This window comes from Zootermopsis nevadensis, unplaced genomic scaffold, assembly GCF_977971745.1.
Source record: "Zootermopsis nevadensis isolate Lab colony 2312 unplaced genomic scaffold, Znev_1.0 Znev_ptg000002l, whole genome shotgun sequence".
Lineage (NCBI taxonomy): Eukaryota > Metazoa > Arthropoda > Insecta > Blattodea > Termopsidae > Zootermopsis > Zootermopsis nevadensis.
Window position 1 is genome coordinate 22,451,487 of NW_028259134.1, and position 17,918 is coordinate 22,469,404.

At 39.3% G+C, this 17,918-nt stretch overlaps 1 protein-coding gene across 9 annotated transcripts in view; it reads right to left on the bottom strand.

The window, feature by feature from the left end:
• Window positions 1–17,918, bottom strand: part of LOC110840003 (uncharacterized) — a 41,395-nt gene that overhangs the window by 6,530 nt on the left and 16,947 nt on the right. For 6 of the 9 annotated variants that reach the window (XM_087353941.1, XM_087353946.1, XM_087353935.1 and 3 more), the window contains exons 2-12: window positions 16,042–16,193; window positions 9,026–9,160; window positions 8,569–8,774; window positions 7,494–7,745; window positions 6,863–7,054; window positions 6,414–6,497; window positions 5,740–5,907; window positions 4,732–4,909; window positions 2,604–2,840; window positions 611–747; window positions 254–432 (exon numbers count right to left, since the gene is read on the bottom strand). In XM_087353941.1, the coding sequence (XP_087210067.1) occupies window positions 254–432; window positions 611–747; window positions 2,604–2,840; window positions 4,732–4,909; window positions 5,740–5,907; window positions 6,414–6,497; window positions 6,863–7,054; window positions 7,494–7,745; window positions 8,569–8,774; window positions 9,026–9,160; window positions 16,042–16,090 (1,817 nt within the window). In that variant the 5' untranslated portion in view covers window positions 16,091–16,193. The remainder of the gene's footprint in view (window positions 1–253; window positions 433–610; window positions 748–2,603; window positions 2,841–4,731; window positions 4,910–5,739; window positions 5,908–6,413; window positions 6,498–6,862; window positions 7,055–7,493; window positions 7,746–8,568; window positions 8,775–9,025; window positions 9,161–16,041; window positions 16,194–17,918) is intronic. The other 3 variants (XM_087353925.1, XM_087353928.1, XM_087353930.1) reach the window with 3 other exon arrangements.

A 17,918-nucleotide genomic window follows, 5' to 3' on the forward strand; every position in this document is an offset into this window, starting at 1 on the left:
ATATGTTCCTCCAAAATGTTGATATCTGCCTACAAGTCCACATGGTGTTGCTACCCACAAGACCACCAACAAGTATTATGTATACTTTGATGGAACAGTGAATTTTTGGAAAATAGTACAGAATGTACATTGAAAAGCAGAGGAATCACAGAGACACACAAACAGTATTTCTGTGCGTACTTGAGATGCTTCAATCTCTTTGCTCTGAGATGGTATGTAACATGTGGATCAATCGTCATTGCTGAGCTCTCACCTAAGTTTGTGGGCTGCCTGGGCCTGTATGCGCTGCATTTCCACATTCTGGGTGCTTATCTCTTGGTTCAGGACTTGCATTCCTCCCTGCAGTAGGTCAACATTCCCCTGCAGGTCAGTGACCACTGCTGTCTGACCCTGCAGCTCTTTCTTGAGATTCGCAATCACGTCCAGCAGCTGCTACCAAAACATGACACATCATTCTTACACTTCTGCCTCAGTTCTCGTAACTCAGTTGGAAATCCCAGGTGGTAATAATAACTACTTTGCTGGCTGACATTATATGTGGGACTGAATTAATTTCTCAGTCAGTTGATGATTATGTCCTTGGCCTACCCTTTAACTTGCGGTCACTTACCTCAATTTCCCTGGAGTTGTTATTCTTGCTTGCCTTCTCTAGTTCTATTTTGATGAGCTCCACCTGGGTCTGGTGTTTCGCTTCTTGTTCTGCCACAGCCTTCTCCTTTTCGTTCACTAACCTCTCCCACTGGATGTCTGTGTAACAGACAGGTCCTTCATGGTCACATCTCAGATTACTAATGTACAGTTAACACATATTGAGAAAATATTTTTTTATCAAAATTCATGATTCATAACACTTACAGTAAAATATAACTGCAGCCATTACAACTCTTACTTCACACATTGACAGACACTGAATATTGGTTGTACGTCTGCTGAACAAGGGATGGCTCCTACAGTTAAGCATCTTGAAAGTTGACTAAAAACTCGGAGAGTTTAAAAATTAAGAATATCATGTTGTCCATCTCCACGGAACAAGAAGTTGTATAACCTTTACAAGGCAATACACTTATTTAATCTACAACCTGCTAGTCAATTCCACCAAGTTCATACCAAAAGATACTTCTCAGAAGAACCAACATAAAAAATCCACATCAGAATACACATAACATAACCTCTAAATAGTACTATGATGCAAGAATATATTAATAAAAGAAGTTTTAAAAAAATAACAACATCTAGTGCAGTATCGCTTGAAATACTTTAGTTAAATACCCTATTCATTATTTATTTTCTAAATCCAGTTTAAACCATTTGATTAAATGAATTAATTTCCGTGATGCCACTGAAGATGACCTTTTGAGGTTGAAACGTGTGTGGCAACAGTGTCTTTTTTATAGTGTTAATAGTTGTTTGTTTGCTTATTTTATATTCTAATAAAAGAAGCTTAAAACTTATTTTACTAATAGTAATAGTGCAGTCAGTGTAACAAGTTAGGGACGACAATATGAACCAATGAGTTTGAAACATGTCACCCAGCAGTGGAAAAATAAATAAACGTATGAGCTCGTAAAATCTGTATAACTTGTGCGAAGATGGACAACGTAATGTTTTATTGTTATTAAAACCACAACATGATGCTCATATATAATATTAAAAAAAACACTTTTGCAATTAAATTATTTAATGACATGTAACCATACAAAATACTGACAATCTGTTTTGACGGTTCAGTGTAAACTTGTGGGATAGTTAGACTCCATGCCCCTGCTAACAACTGTATCTTCTTCATGCCACTAAAGAATTTAGGATTATAAAAATTAGAGTTTTCAATGTGTCTTCTATCCTAATTACTTACATTACAAAGAGAATGCTATTATACAGTCCATCACAGCATCACAAAGTTAACTCTCCAACATATATCACTAGGAAACAGGCAACTTTCTGAGTGCTAAGTCAACTTAACGTCCCGCGCCGTAGTCGCATGGTCTGAGGCATCACGCTTCGGACCGCTGATACGGAATGCACGCTGGTTCGAGTCTCGGGGAAAGAAATTTCTCATGAGATTTTCAACCAGTGTATGGGACCTGTACCAAGCCAACATCGTGAGGAAATTGGGGAGCTACAATGAGTAGCGTAATCCGGTCAGGAAAGCTAGCGATGGCTGGGGGGGGTTCGTCGTGCTGACCACACGTCACCCTACATCTGGTTGGATGATCGTTCACCTCTGCTTAGGCATGTGAACGTGAGGCCAGCAGTCAAGCTAGTCGGCTTTGGCTCTCTGGAGCTGTTAAGCCGCGGATTTAATTTTTAAGTCAACTTAACAGATGTCACCAGGAGACATGCATAAATACAAACACCTTTTTGAGTGCTAAGATTAAAAATTAAAAATTTACTAGGCAAGTATAAATATGTGGTTAAATAACCTAGAATCCTCATAAATACAGGTATGATACATTACCACTGAACTGATTAACTTCTACGGTGATGTTAGGTCTGAATGTTACATTGCCAAGTGTTGTTTACCTTCTTATCATATTAATGCATTACCATAATTCTAGCACACATGCACGCGCACACACACGCAAACAGACACACATTTATGACACCTGCTGTGGATGTCCCCCAGTGCAGCAGGCTGGGGATCACGCAACACTCTAAAGAACTGTACTTGTGTGCACCTAGCTGTTTATGATGCTTCTCCTCTGCAGCATCCAAGCGATCTTGAGCGTCTCTCTCCATCTGCTCCTTGACCAGTTCCAATGTTGCTCTTGTGGAACTCATCTGCAATTGCCAGTTCTGTTCCAGCTGCTGTATTTTCCTGTCAGATTCCCAGTTCAGTTGTTCTGAGATAAGAAAACAGGCGCACAGGTCACTATTATTGACCAACACTTGACTTTTGTGTGTAATTTCTTAACTAACTCTATGGTGCAGGGTCTAACTTCCATTTTGTCTTAAAAAATTATTCTTATTTATTGTTAAGTGACATGGCAGAAATTTTACTTGTGTAAAGCATGTCAAATATAGGTCTAGAAATGGCTTTAAAATGTTAAGCTTCCTTATTCTATAGATGGCTGTCTTCTTGGTTATAGGGCTGTGTAGTCTGGTAGAAGTTTACAATTGTTTCAGAGGTCCTTTCTGCCTCCATCATCAGGACGATGAGTCAAATCCTTATTTTATGGAGCCTCAAATAAGGATCATTGCTGTGATGTTTTGCTGGCTGATCAGGTGTATTTGCACACCTTGTGATATATATACAGCAACTAATTGGCATAGAAATACAAAAATGTGGAGAGAATCCTGAATGACCAAGACTTAATCCATCACAAATCCTAAATGGACTTGCCCTGTAATTGACTACATGCCTCTGTGAGAAGCCAGCATCTAACCACCTGAACTATGGCATCATCACTTAAAATGCTGTTAACTACACAACACGCCCAGAAAAAGAGGTGGCTGTGCATTAATGCTAACTACTAAACCACAATGTTTTTTGGTCCAGTACGGAGCGGTATTATATCTAGTAGTAAAGTATTGATGTACCGGGTGTCGGTTGGGAAGCCTGAGGGGAGGAGACCACTGGAGAGACCTAGACGTAGATGGGAGGATAATCTCAGGCGGGATCTATGGGAGATAGGAGTTGAAGGAGACTGGATTTTGTTGGCCCAGGGCTTTGGTTAATTCGGTGATGAACCTTGGGTTCCGTAAGCCATCTGGTTGGTTGGGTCCACTGTTTGGCAAGCCTGATGGAAAGAGACCGCTGGGGAGACCTAGACGTAGATGGGAGGATAATCTCAGGCGGGATCTATGGGAGATAGGAGTTGAAGGAGACTGGATTTTGTTGGCCCAGGACAGGGTCCGGTGGAGGGCTTTGGTTAATTCGGTGATGAACCTTCGGGTTCCCTAAGCCATCTGGTTGGTTGGGTCCACTATTTGGGAAGCCTGAGGGGAAGAGACCTCTGGAGAGACCTAGACGTAGATGGGAGGATAATCTCAGGCGGGATCTATGGGAGATAGGAGTTGGAGGAGACTGGATTTTGTTGGCCCAGGACAGGGTCCGGTGGAGGGCTTTGGTTAGTTCGGTGATGAACCTTCGGGTTCGGTAAGCCATCTGGTTGGTTGGGTCCACTATTTGGGAAGTCTGAGGGGAAGAGACCGCTGGGGAGACCTAGACGTAGATGGGAGGATAATCTCAGGCGGGATCTATGGGAGATAGGAGTTGAAGGAGACTGGATTTTGTTGGCCCAGGACAGAGCTTTGGTTAATTCGGTGATGAACCTTCGGGTTCGGTAAGCCATCTAGTTGGTTGGGTCCACTATTTGGGAAGTCTGAGGGGAAGAGACCGCTGGGGAGACCTAGATGTAGATGGGAGGATAATCTCAGGCGGGATCTATGGGAGATAGGAGTTGAAGGAGACTGGATTTTGTTGGCCCAGGACAGAGCTTTGGTTAATTCGGTGATAAACCTTCGGGTTCGGTAAGCCATCTAGTTGGTTGGGTCCACTATTTGGGAAGTCTGAGGGGAAGAGACCGCTGGGGAGACCTAGACGTAGATGGGAGGATAATCTCAGGCGGGATCTATGGGAGATAGGAGTTGAAGGAGACTGGATTTTGTTGGCCCAGGACAGGGTCCGGTGGAGGGCTTTGGTTAATTTGGTGATGAACCTTCGGGTTCGGTAAGCCTTCTAGTTAGTTAGTAAAGTACTGATGTAGGCACTGCAATCTTTGTGTTTCTCACCTATTTCTTTTTCATATTTATCAGTCAGTTTCTCCATCTGCTCTTGGTATGACAGATCGATCTTATCGAGCTTCCGGCGGAGATTGAAGATGTCTTGATCTGCATTTGTCTGTGCTTTCTCTAGTTCTCCATGATAGTACGTATCTTTTTCTGTTAAGCGATCCTTCAGTGTAGATATCTATGGGAACAAAACGTGTGTACATCAAACAAGACAGATCACTGCGCAACATGGTTCTGATGTAGCTGAAATTAATAACTTGTCTTCAGTTTTATACGTTCTCATACATGTATTAGTAAGAATATGGATCTGTGAACATACTTTTAAAATTTTCACCGAAATTTTTAGAAGCTTAACATGGAAAAATGTTGCACAGATCACGTATGGATTACATTACAAAAGTGTGCTGAGTTTAAGGATGCACGAAGCTTTACATCCATGCCTCCCGTAATGTCTTTGTGACATATTGGTTAGGCACAAATCAATAAGGTTTTGGAGCAAGTTTGGTACAATTAATGACAGCCATTTCCTCAACAAACCTTTGAATATCAAACATAAAATATTCTCTTCATAGGAAGTGAACAATCACAATCAATCCAGTATAAAATGCCTTTGGACTAATTTCATAATTTATACTTAGGTTTTTATATTTTCTTTATTTTATGTAAAAAATTGTCAGCGTGAAGTTCCGTTGCAGTGCGACCAGAAGAAAATTCCTATCCGACAGTTTAATTTTAGTCTTGGATTAAATTCAGAAGTCTTTATATTACGTGTAATCATGATTTATAAAACAATATGAATAATTTCTAAATTTATAGTTTTAAAGTTAACGAAGAAGTGTTGATACTGACACGGGCTTATATAGAATTAGTAATCACATAGTTAAATATAAGACATTTTTTAAAGGTCGTAACTGTTAATATATGCTGCTTCTTATCAAAGTGATGCATTTCTTTCAAGCAAGTCTGTTTATTTTGATTTTCAAAGGGGAACGAAATGCTATACCCTACCTCCTTAAGACATTGTTGCATTCTTAGGTCCCAATTCAGCTTAGCCATATTCATTTCTTTCTCTTTTTGAACTTGAACAGACTCAATGGCCAGACGCTTCTCTTCGCTGTGGAGTTGATCGAGTTCTGATCTGAGTCTTGAGCATTCTCGTCTCAGTCTGTCCTCCCACTGCAATACAATCAGCGAGAAACTTTTTTGCCGTACAACAAGATTACATGTAGTAATTCATTATTATAGACAATTTTTCCTACTTTCCTCAGCCTAACACTAATTAATTAAAAACAATAAATGCTTTTCCTATATCGATATAACGTATGTTTTATAAAATGGTTCATCCTTCAAAGTAGTTTTTTCTCTCAATTAGCTTTTATGAATTTTGAGTATAAGTCTGACTTAGACTTTTTTCACTTCCAGTTCATTTCTGTTATATATTTCTTATGTGAACTTTCAATTCCTATAATTCTGTTCAAGACTGTAGGGGGAAACGCAGAGTTAAGTATACTTAAAACTGACATCTGCCTCATAATTACAGTACTTCAGAAATCAGAACTGCGTAAACCATGTATAAGTCTCAGCCACATTTTTAAGCTTTACATTTTAATAAAATATGGCATGTTGGTAATTATAACTGTCACTTCTCTGCTAAAATAAAACAATAACCAAATTTAAGTTACCTGAGCAGTGATGTCACTTTTCTGTTGATCAAGGCGGACTTCAAACTTCTTCTCATTATCAGCCATCTTTTTCTCGTGTAAGCTCTGTACACAGAAGACTAATATTAGAAATATACACACATTTGTTTAAGCAAAGTGTATTAAGTTTAAAATTCCAAGAGAGATATTTGTGTAAAAATATTTTAATATTTACTCTTTAGTGAAAAAGGTACAATGGAAGCTACTTTCATGAAATTCATAAGGCTGCTCCAGATAATTGATCCAAACAGAATTTTTAAAACAAAAATTACTATATTTACCCAACATAATTTGTTATTATGTGATTTGTCCTAAATTATATTAAAATATTTGAATTTATTTTCTTTGATATTTTATTTCAACCTTCACCATATTGGATGATGGATTGCAGTTATTATATTTCAACCTAACCTAACCTAACCTAACCTAACCTGCATGCATATTCCGTGGCTCTTCTCCTTGTCGAGCAGCCCTCGAAGTCGGGTAATCTCCTCCTTCAGCATTCGCTCACTGACCTGAAGCTGCTCTGTTTGCCGTGTGGTAACCCGCAGTGACCTCTGTTGCTCAATGGTTAGACCACGCAACTGTATCACCTCTGCCTCATAAGTCTTCAGTTGTGGTAACTTCGTAAAAAAAATACAAATCCTGACTAATGATTTTGCCATTTTATTTTGAGTGGGTGTAACATGGTCTGTTACTTCGAGGGAACTAGTAATCCACTTTATTAGCCAAACCACTATAGTTATATAAAATTATAGTTTGCGCTGTATACGGTGACCAAATTTTGAAAAATTAAAAAATAATTTTACACATTAGTCATACAAAATTTATCAGACGGTTTCTAAGAAAACTACCGATGTAATAAATTTACAAGATTTCCACAACTGACAGTTGTATCATCATTATATTTGCGAGTTAACTTTGTAATTGAAAATATATTCATCTGAGGATGACTTGCTCTGTATCAAAAAGTGTAGGCAACAGCTTTTAAGCAAAAATTACGTGCATTGACAGATGTGCAGTATTACAAGCATTATCCTATAAATAAACAGAGGTTGGTACCTCCTTAAGCTGTTGTTCTGCCAATTTCAACTTCAGCTCCAATTCCTTTCTGCCCTCCCTGAGACGCTCTTCTACAGTCTTGTCTTTTTCCTCCAGCCGTCTCTTGCAGGCTTGCTCGACCTCCCGAAGTTTCCACTCAAAGTCATCCAGGAGCTGCTGTTCCCTGTCTGTGTTGACTGTACGCAGCTTTTCAAAGTCCTGCTCAAAGCGAGCCAGAATGAGGGCTTTCTCCTCCAGTGCTTCCTCCAGTGCCTGGAACAAAGTCCTTCAAATAGTAATCTACAAATAATACTCTGACATGCCTCTGCAGACACAAATTTGGCAAACTAATATTCCAATAGAGTACGTATTTTCCAAATTCATACTTTGGTAATTGGCCTCGATGTTGATTCACATCAGAAGAAAAATCTATTACTGCAGAGGTAATCAAAGACAGAAACAGAATCACCTTAATGACAAATTATTTAATAAACAGGAAATGTTGGTAGCTTCGCTGTTTGGCAATCATCTGCTTTTAAGGCATTTTGTGCCTTACGAGATAATTTTTATGACTGTGTATGTTTACTACATATTTTTCCATCATTCTTTGTGGACAATCGGTGATTTGGATAAAATCTGTAGATCTTAATAATGAGATCTATTTATTCATGTCGTACAAAAGTGTACAGCGAGTTGGTTTTATTGATCTTAAAGTATAGGACTCAAGTTTTCTTGACAGATTTTCGTGAATTGAGAACATTTAGAGATTAAACATGGAGACAAATTGACATAATAATTATGAAAAAAATGTTTAATCCAAATTGAGACACAGCTTTTCATTCTTATCATGGTCTTTTTTTCTTTTGATTGAATTTTACATTTAGCAGATGTTTATGTATAAGCATAAGAGTTTAAATGAGCATAACCAATCGGTGAAATCAGTCAGTTAATCGATGGACCACTGAGCTACCCAGTTTGGTCTCAATAATTTTATCTTCCTTGAGACAAGTTTGATTTTCTGTAAAGAACAAATTCTGTGGTACAGTTTCCTTGTGGTCAGGGCTCATCCTTTCATGAAACACGACTGCGCTCTTACCCTTTCTATGATCTTTATCTCCTCCTCTCGATCTGCCTCCATTTCTGCCCTAGCCTGTTCCAGTTTGTCTCGTTCCATGCACACCTCTTCCAGCTGAGACTGGAGTTGCTGAACTTTCTCCTCCAGCTCCTTGACTTTGGACTCCAGTTCTGCGACTCTCTCATTGTCATCGTCGCTGTCACTGTCAGAAGAGGACTGTATTTCCTCTGCAAGCAGCAGACGATTGTTAACAAGATCCAGTATTTGTATATAGTGAATATAGTGCACAATACATTTTTGTCTTTGAATTGTTCTGTGAACAAGATTTTGACACAAAATCAACGTTCCTGTGTTAAAATTAGATGCGGTCATTAAATCAAAATGCTTTGGAGCTTAGTAATTTTAGTAAAGCCAAAACAGCTAACAAAATTATGGCAGTTTGTGTATGCATCTTCAGCGTTACGAGAAGCAGACGCACCTGCTTTCTTCTGTAGCTCATCTTGAAGCTCTCTGTTCTTCTCCTTGAAAGTTCCCAGGTCTTCCTCCAGCTGACGCAGTCTTCGCCGCACGCAGTCTGATTCTTTGTGTGCTGCTTCCAGCTCAGCTTGCAATCCTGCAACATTGCAATGATAGTTAATTAATTGAGTGTTGTTGAGATTTGAAAGAAGTTAATGTACAACGCAGAGAATCTCATATGCTCTTACTTACTACAAAAAATATCCATTCATTTATGCCCAAAAATCTTTTGAAAACTTTAAACACAATATTTTGTAGTTTTAAGCAGCGCTAATACCAGCCCACAGCTGCGCAGTAAATTTTTCATTCAGTTCATATCCATTTACATAATTCATTTTCAAAATATATTTTGATAAGATCTTTTATTTGAGAACCACAGTGAAAGTTATGAGTTGAATTTCATTTTGAACCAGTTCAATCTAAAGTAAATGATACACTACATGAAATTTGAAGTAAAAATTGTTGATATTTTTCATGCAATAATTGAACACATAAAATATGTCTCTTACATCCAAAGCTTTTTATTTTAAATATTTCTGATTTTGCAACGAAAAATACGTTATTTCTTCCTGCAATGTAAAAACGCTGATTAATTTTTGTCAGCAATGGATTTGGATCTGCAATAAATGAACATGAAGACCACTCAGGGACTCTGAATCTCAAAAAAATTCATACACAAATTGTTTATATAAATATTTTCTGTGTTCATGATATGCTCGTCCCACTTATTAATTCTGAAGTTTATTAACCCATATTTTAGCTGCAAGGTCTACAGAGGAGATCACGTATTGGCAGTGAACTGTTGGTCAATAGCCAATACTCTCACTGCAAATGTATTAATGCGTCTATTGTACTCAATGACCTACAATATGACAACTAAACATTTATTGAAATCTTGGAATCAGGCCAGATTCTTAATGGGCATCAGAGTCGAGTTGTGTGGTTAGTGACCTATTTAACCCTTCGACACCCAATTTTCATACCTAATGAAAGTAACATATTGAGAAACTGTGACAATGACTACGAGAGAACTTTATCTCAAGTGATCCACCAAACATTGCAGCCGATATTCAGAAGGTTTGAGGTTCAAACCTCGTCTTGGATGTGGCTATCATGAGTTTTTCGTGTTTCTCTTCAGTCCCTCCAAACAAATGCTGGTATAGTGACTTAAATTAGGCCACGACCACTTCGGTCCATATAATTTCTGCCTCATTTACTAATCATACTATAATCTGATGCTATGTACTCTGAGCTGCTGACAGCGTCGTTAAATGAACTACAAAATAAATAAATAAATTAATTGTCCCAAAGTCTTTGAAATTGTACGTAACTTTTAATTTTTGTGATTTTAATTCGAACTCGTGTGGCTAGAAACATTTGTGTCCTTACTCTTCACCTAATATTTTTTGTGGGGAAAGCACGAAATAAAAAGTGCGTACAAAATTTTTCGTAAAATTTTTTGAGAGACTTAATTGTAGAAGACAGGAAAGGTGTTAGAGAAACAATGAGTGAAGATTTTGATTGAATTCAGCTGGCTCTATATATACAGTGCAGTGTCGGATTTCTGTGAACACGGTTCTATAAGCAATGAACATCTTGTCCATCTGTTTAACTGTAGAGTCTGTGAACCTTTTAAGAACACCCGTCTGCCGCGTATTCGGTACGTTCTGCGTGGCTGTCTCATTTTATGAATAGTTATTTGGGGAACAACTGTCTGATCCACTCAGTTTCAGGGTGCCTGGCGGTCCATCAAGTAGGAGGCGATCACCCAAATTTTGACGATTTACGTCGCCGGTAATTTTTCATTGTAGACATTTATCATGAATCCGAACATGGCGTCGGCCGAGTTCTTTTCCGACATTATTTTCCAAATTAATTCTTTGCCACGTTACGAACTTCACTGGCCCTCTAGTAAATTTATTATAGACACAAACCAACACGCTGTTGCATAAATATACCCGCATATTATTGCAGTGTTAATCTCACTGCACGATAATAAATTTCTCCTAATATTACGTCTAATATTTGCTGTTCTGAAGGCAGTTTTATGTGGAAAGCGTATATCTTAAAAATATCTATACTTCATGTTTAACAATTTGAAACCCTGCTTGAACATTCAGCATATGTGCATTATGTCCACAGAGTGTGTTTATAAACAGCGATTATTTCTTTAATCAGCGTTAACCAGTTGATATTTGTAATGGTGAAGTGTAGTGTTTTCTTCGCGGTACGGACTGGATTCTTAAGTTTCATTTGAAAGAGCTTCGGCTCCAAAGGTTAATTAGCGTTTTAGACGTATTACTTCCTTAAACACGGTTAACCAGTTGATGTTTGCAATGGTGAAGTGTAGTGTTTTCTTCGCGGTACGGACTGAATTCTTAAGTTTCATTTGAAAGAGCTTCGGCTCCAAAGGTTAATTAGCGTTTTAGTCGTATTATTTCCTTAAACAAGGTTAACCAGTTGATCTTTGTAATGGTGAAGTGTAGTGTTTTCTTCGCGGTACGGGCTGAATTCTTAAGCTTCATTTGAAAGAGCTTCGGCTCCGAAGGTTAATTAGCGTTTTAGTCGTATTATTTCCTTAAACAAGGTTAACCAGTTGATCTTTGTAATGGTGAAGTGTAGTGTTTTCTTCGCGGTACGGACTGAATTATTAAATATCATTTGGACAAATTTCGGCTTAAGGGTTTATTTAATCTTTTTTTGTCTCATTGGCGGGATTTTGTCACTGCTGCTATGAACGATCGTGTTCCAGGGTTAACTAGCTCCCTATAAATAGTGTCTGGATTTTTCCTGTCGCCGCGCTATTTGCAGAGAAACAGCCATGAGTCTCCCATTTAGCTTGACTGCTGTCTGGTGTATAGTGAACGGGTTTATTTTTACAGTCGTAAACAGCAACGTGTTCGCAACTTCGTGCTATGCAAATTAGAACAGACTTCGCTTCTTGTAGATCGGACCACCGAGTTGGTGCGTTACCATGGCCACCTTTGAGTTCCTCACGAGATCACGAAATTGAATGAAAGGCAGACATCGACTCAATTCCTCTGTCTGTCTGTCACCCAAACCCCCCCCCCCCCAATCATTGTTCCGGCCAACTTTCTGCCTTCTGTGAAACCCCTCTCTTTCGCGCGCAACCTACACTCGTGGAGACAGAGAACCTCTCTGAAACGTCGGCCAATTTCTACCAGACGAAACGGCGCAAAATCCCAGATGACAGTCATCTTCTGCACGAATTTCTCATCTCCCCTACACGTGCTGCTTGGCACTTATGATTCTGGTCCATACAGTGACTGGACAACTCGTACAAAACTTTGTTTTGTGCTAATATCCGCGTCCAGTTCCAGCCAGAGCAAAGTTTGGGAGTACAAGACGTTTTCTATTTGTAAACTCGCTGTCTTTCCCCTGTCAATGACTACTACCAAATTAGGAGCGGCGTGACGTCGGAAAGACGTCATTACGGATCGGTTTCGTGGACAGTGAAAAACTCCATACTGCCACCTGATTGGCGAATATAAATACAAACCGCGAACTGGTTACAGCATCGTAAAATTTATAAAAATTAATTTCTCATACAGCGAGCTTTCTCCGCCGTATTTTATAACATCCAGAAGTCTTGGATTGGCCTAATGGTTTCCTTAGCATTTGATTTGCCTAATGGTTTCCTGAATCTTGGATTGGCCTAATGGCTTCCTTATCATTTGATTGGCCTAATGGCTTCCTTAGTATTAGATTGGCCTAATGGTTTCCTGAATCTTGGATTGGCCTAATGGTTTCCTTAGTATTATATTGGCCTAATGGTTTCCTTAGTATTGTATTGGCCTAATGGTTTCCTGAATCTTGGATTGGCCTAATGGTTTCCTTAGTATTAGATTGGCCTAATAGTTTCCTGAATCTTGGATTGGCCTAATGGTTTCCTTAGTATTAGATTGGCCTAATGGTTTCCTGAATCTTGGATTGGCCTAATGGCTTCCTTATTTTCTCTTTCTCCATCCAGGATGTGCTACGACCACTTCCTCCTTCCATTATCTTCACACATCTCTCGTTTATCTCATTCTTATTCGTTTTTAGTAATCTCTGTCAGTTGTACTCAGTTTCTGCCGTGCTCCAAGACCGACGCTTCAGGACAGCCGGACAAATGACTTTCTCTCGAGCTGTCATCATCTCGTGGTGTTCTAATGTGTTATACCAAGCGAAAATCGTAATCATTCACAAGGACAGCAACTTAAGCAAGCAGATCCGGCCAGAACTAACAAAGTTTACTTTCTCAGTGCGCAGACTCGAAGTTATGCACTTATCTAAATAACGTAAATGTATATTCATCGGTCAGCCATTTACCTATTGTATAAATAAAACAGCATTACTTTGAGGTAGGCTGTGTTGGAATAACGCTCATATTAAATTTTATAAAAATCGGACAGCTGGTTCAGGAATTGAAAAGCAAATAGACACACCGTAGCCAATAAACTGATTCATCTATCATGACAGACATAAACAGATAAACGTGATGAACGTAGAAGGAAGATGGAGGTAAAATAAAAACACAAATGCAAAATAAATGAGAGAAAAACAAATCAAATGTGCACTGAAAACAGTGGCGTATCGTTGTCTCTCACTTTAACTATTTTTGGTACGTAAAGCAAACAGCTGTTGAGTGACGTCATTCTGTCCTCTGCATGAACGACGTTAGGGCAAAATGATTTTTTACAGTTTCCCAATTGGCACGGTACGTCCTAATAAGCGTTTCTTGTATCGTGCTGACTCGCCTACAACGTAAAAACACACAAAACTGCTTTCTTGCACCTAACTGTGGGGGTGTCAACAACCTGTCAGTAACCTATTGCTCGAACAAATAATTTTATGGGGGTGTCATCCTTTCAAGCGTTAATTCAGTTTCTGCCCACTTTATTTTCTCCTGAACATCACGAGATCCTATTTTAACCCAGCTGAACGAACTAACGTGGGAGAGACGTTGGGCAGGTTCTTACTGCGTTCAAGTAGAATTTTAAATTCTGGCATTAACTTTTGATGGACTGCGTTTTGATGTCAACATTGAGGAGGGAGTTACTTTAGGGCTCAATTTTATGTTAATATCGGGAGGGCTGTATGAAAGGTATGTAGTGCAACGTGGAATTTGTTCACCGACTCACCATTTCCTTTAAAACAGAGGAAAAATTTGATCGATACGAATTAAATAATATTTAAGATTTCAGTCCGTACCGCGAAGAAAACACAACTCGTCACCATTACACAGATTAAATGGTTAACGCTGTTTAATGTAATAATACGACTAAAACGCTAATTAACCTTTGGAGCCGAAGCTCTTTCACATGAAACTTAAGAATTTAGTCCGTACCGCGAAGAAAACACTACACTTCACCATTACAAGGATCAACTGGTTAACGCTGTTTAAGGAAATAATACGACTAAAACGCTAATTAACCTTTGGAGCCGAAGCTTTTTCAAATGATACTTAAGAATTCAGTCCGTACCGCGAAGAAAACACTACACTTCACCATTGCAAAGATCAACTGGTTAACCTTGTTTAATGAAATAATACGACTAAAACGCTAATTAACCTTTGGAGCCGAAGCTCTTTCAAATGAAACTTAAGAATTCAGTCCGTACCGCGAAGAAAACACTACACTACACCATTACACAGATTAAATGGTTAACGCTGTTTAAGGAAACAAGTGCGTAAGAACGCGTTTGAATTAAGTCTGTGGTATATTTAAGACAGACTCTGCTTAAGCGTAACAGTTAGTTTTGTTGTTGATTAGTAATGACAATTTTGATAATCAAGGAAATATTGAGTAAATGAATTGCCGTCTATGAAACTATATCAGTTTATTTCTAGAAGTGGCCAATAGTTTACCCTGGACTGCAGTCGGAATGTAAGAATGTCCGGCGGTCAGACATGACGAAAGAAGGATGTTTCTTCACGTGACTTGTAATTCAGAAAGTGTTCGTACAGTCACTTGAATTGATATTAGCGCAGATGACGTGTACACTGACGTACTAATAGTGTAATACCTGCAGCTGGTACGGAAGAGATTTTCAAATCTCTGTAGAATCTAATTATCGACATGACGCGGTGCCAGCTACTTGAAGAATCTGTTTCCATTCTTTTTGTATTTAGGTTTCGTAAGATTCTTACAGTTAACAGCGATTATTTCTTTAAACAGCGTTAACCAGTTGATCTTTGTAATGGTGAAGCCTTGTGTTTTCTTCGCGGTACGGACTGAATTCTTAAGTTTCATTTGAAAGAGCTTCGGCTCCAAAGGTTAATTAGCGTTTTAGTCGTATTATTTCCTTAAACAAGGTTAACCAGTTGATCTTTGTAATGGTGAAGTGTAGTGTTTTCTTCGCGGTACGGACTGAATTCTTCAGTTTCATTTGAAAGAGCTTCGGCTCCAAAGGTTAATTAGCGTTTTAGTCGTATTATTTCCTTAAACAAGGTTACCCAGTTGATCTTTGTAATGGTGAAGCCTTGTGTTTTCTTCGCGGTACGGACTGGATTCTTAAATATTTCTAGACGCGATCAGTTGATTTTGTAATGGTGAAGCCTTGTGTTTTCTTCGCGGTACGGACTGGATTCTTAAATAGCATTTACATGAGCGTCGGCTTCAAAGAGTTGTAGGTATTTTGATTTCCTTGAATAAATTACTGGGTATTATCGGTATGCATTTCGACGTAACAGATCAGTAACTGGTCAGATATTCTGCACTCGTCGCATTCCGGAACTGGGGGGCGGGGGGAGAATTTATGGATCTATGACTCAGGTCTGAAGTATCCTAATTCAATTCCACACAGGCATGAAACTAGTTAGTCTCACTGAAAAGCACAAAAGCTACTTCAACAGCCGATAACCGTAACTTCCATCTAGTGCCATAGTTAAATAATTCGTGGAGCTACACCTCCACCCCCCCTCTTCCCACGCGTGTCCATGTGCGTTAGTATGAAAACATTATTTCACACACTCACTGTCCATCCCAGAACTCTTAATGAGAACGTCTCTCTGTAGGTCCTCCATCTGGTATCGCAGTTTGTGTGACTCGTTGTCTCTCGCGGTCAACTGCGCAGTAAGTTCGGCCAACTGTTCTTGAAACCGGGCCTCCTGATTCACAAGACTCCTCCTGTAACAAATGTAAACTTTAGCCCTGTGTAAAAGCAATATAAACATCTCCAAAACTTTCTTCCGAATTCCACTCATCATGATATCACATTAATCTTTAAACTTTGTTAAATGACCGAACTACAGGGATGATTGACGACTGTGCCGTTGGCACGGCCTTTCCGCTATGCGCGATCACTGTATCGGTCGCCGCGTTTCATAGTCACAACGGCACAGCCGCCAAATATCTTCCCTGTATTTTGTAAGACGCATTATAGTTTACGTTAAAATTTAACAGATTAGTAACAAGTAACCGAAGTGGCGGAGTACAGAGGCTAAAAATATATATATTTGGGTAAGAGCATTGCGTACGTTACCACACGTGTAACCCGTGATTTCTTGCTGTGGACGGGAAGAGGTCGAATTTGAGTTTGTGGTTAACAGCGGCTTATCATGAAAAATTAGCGTCTCTTAACGCAAGAGTTCTGTTGTGTAAAGACGTAAATGTTGCGAGTGAATAATTTTTGATTATCGCCTGTGGCGAGTGGGCGTGTTGCCATGGAAACTGAAGAGCGTGGAAATTCCTTTAACCAGCTCCACGGAGCTGAGTCCTGGTTAATAGAACAATCAGCTCGTCAATAAATTCCAAAGTTTCATTACCGTATTCACAAGAACCTGCCATCGGTACCTATCCTGAGCCAGATGAATCCAATCCATACCCTCCATCTCTGTTTTCCCAAGACTCATTTTAATATTATCATCTCATCTGCGCATCCCTTCAGATTTTTTTTTTTGGCATTCGTGTTCCCTGTGCGCGGTACGTACCCCGCAAATCCATTTCATGCAAGAAAGCTAGAAGAAGGTTGGAACAGTAGAGGGTACTTTTTTATACGTTTCCTCCACTCTCGACATCTGAACATCCATCTCCGAATACAGCCACAGACAAATGTTAATGCCCTGGGGTCGACTATTTTTGAAACAGAAGATACTCTTAATGCGAGGAGGCTTCGGAAATAAGATCCGATATTTATTTGGTCCTCAGTCTCTCACGGTTGGCTTTCTGACGTCATATGTTTGCATTGTCACATCTGCGAGATGTTTTTTTTTTCCTACGCTGTAGCAAGTTTCAGTCAAGGAAATGTCAACAGAAATGTTTATCAGCAACCTGATAACGCGTCACGTGATCAGGTGTGAAGCCTCTTTGCTGTGTGTCTGTTGTTTTCACACTTGGGGAGGCCCAGGTGTTTGCCGTGGGACTTGAGAAAACTTTTACGACATTTCCTTACCGATCCGCCACAATTTATCCCACTCTGGAATGCCGACAATTAAAAAGGGAGGTGTACTCAACATTGGAGTATCCGCGATTTCCAAACGCATTCTTGAACGTACCTACTGGCTCTTGGCCAGTAGGTACGTATTTGAAGCTGGATGAAACTTTTACTTTGTACAAAATTTTGATTCTGAGACGTAAGAAAATTCAGACTTTCATCAGTGATAATCAGACCAAAGAGGATGTAATGGGTTGATCACGAAGCACGCATGGGGAGATGAACAATTTTCCTAACAGAATTCTGCGTGCGTGCGTGCGTGCGTATTTCACAATCCTTGTTCAATTAACTGGGTTAACAAGTAGCTGACTTCATTACTTTCCTCGTTATCATAAGATGGCAAGCGGGAGGCTGTGGTCCACAGAGCAAGTGGGAACAAACGCTCCATTTGGTAGCAACACATGTCAGGATAATACAAC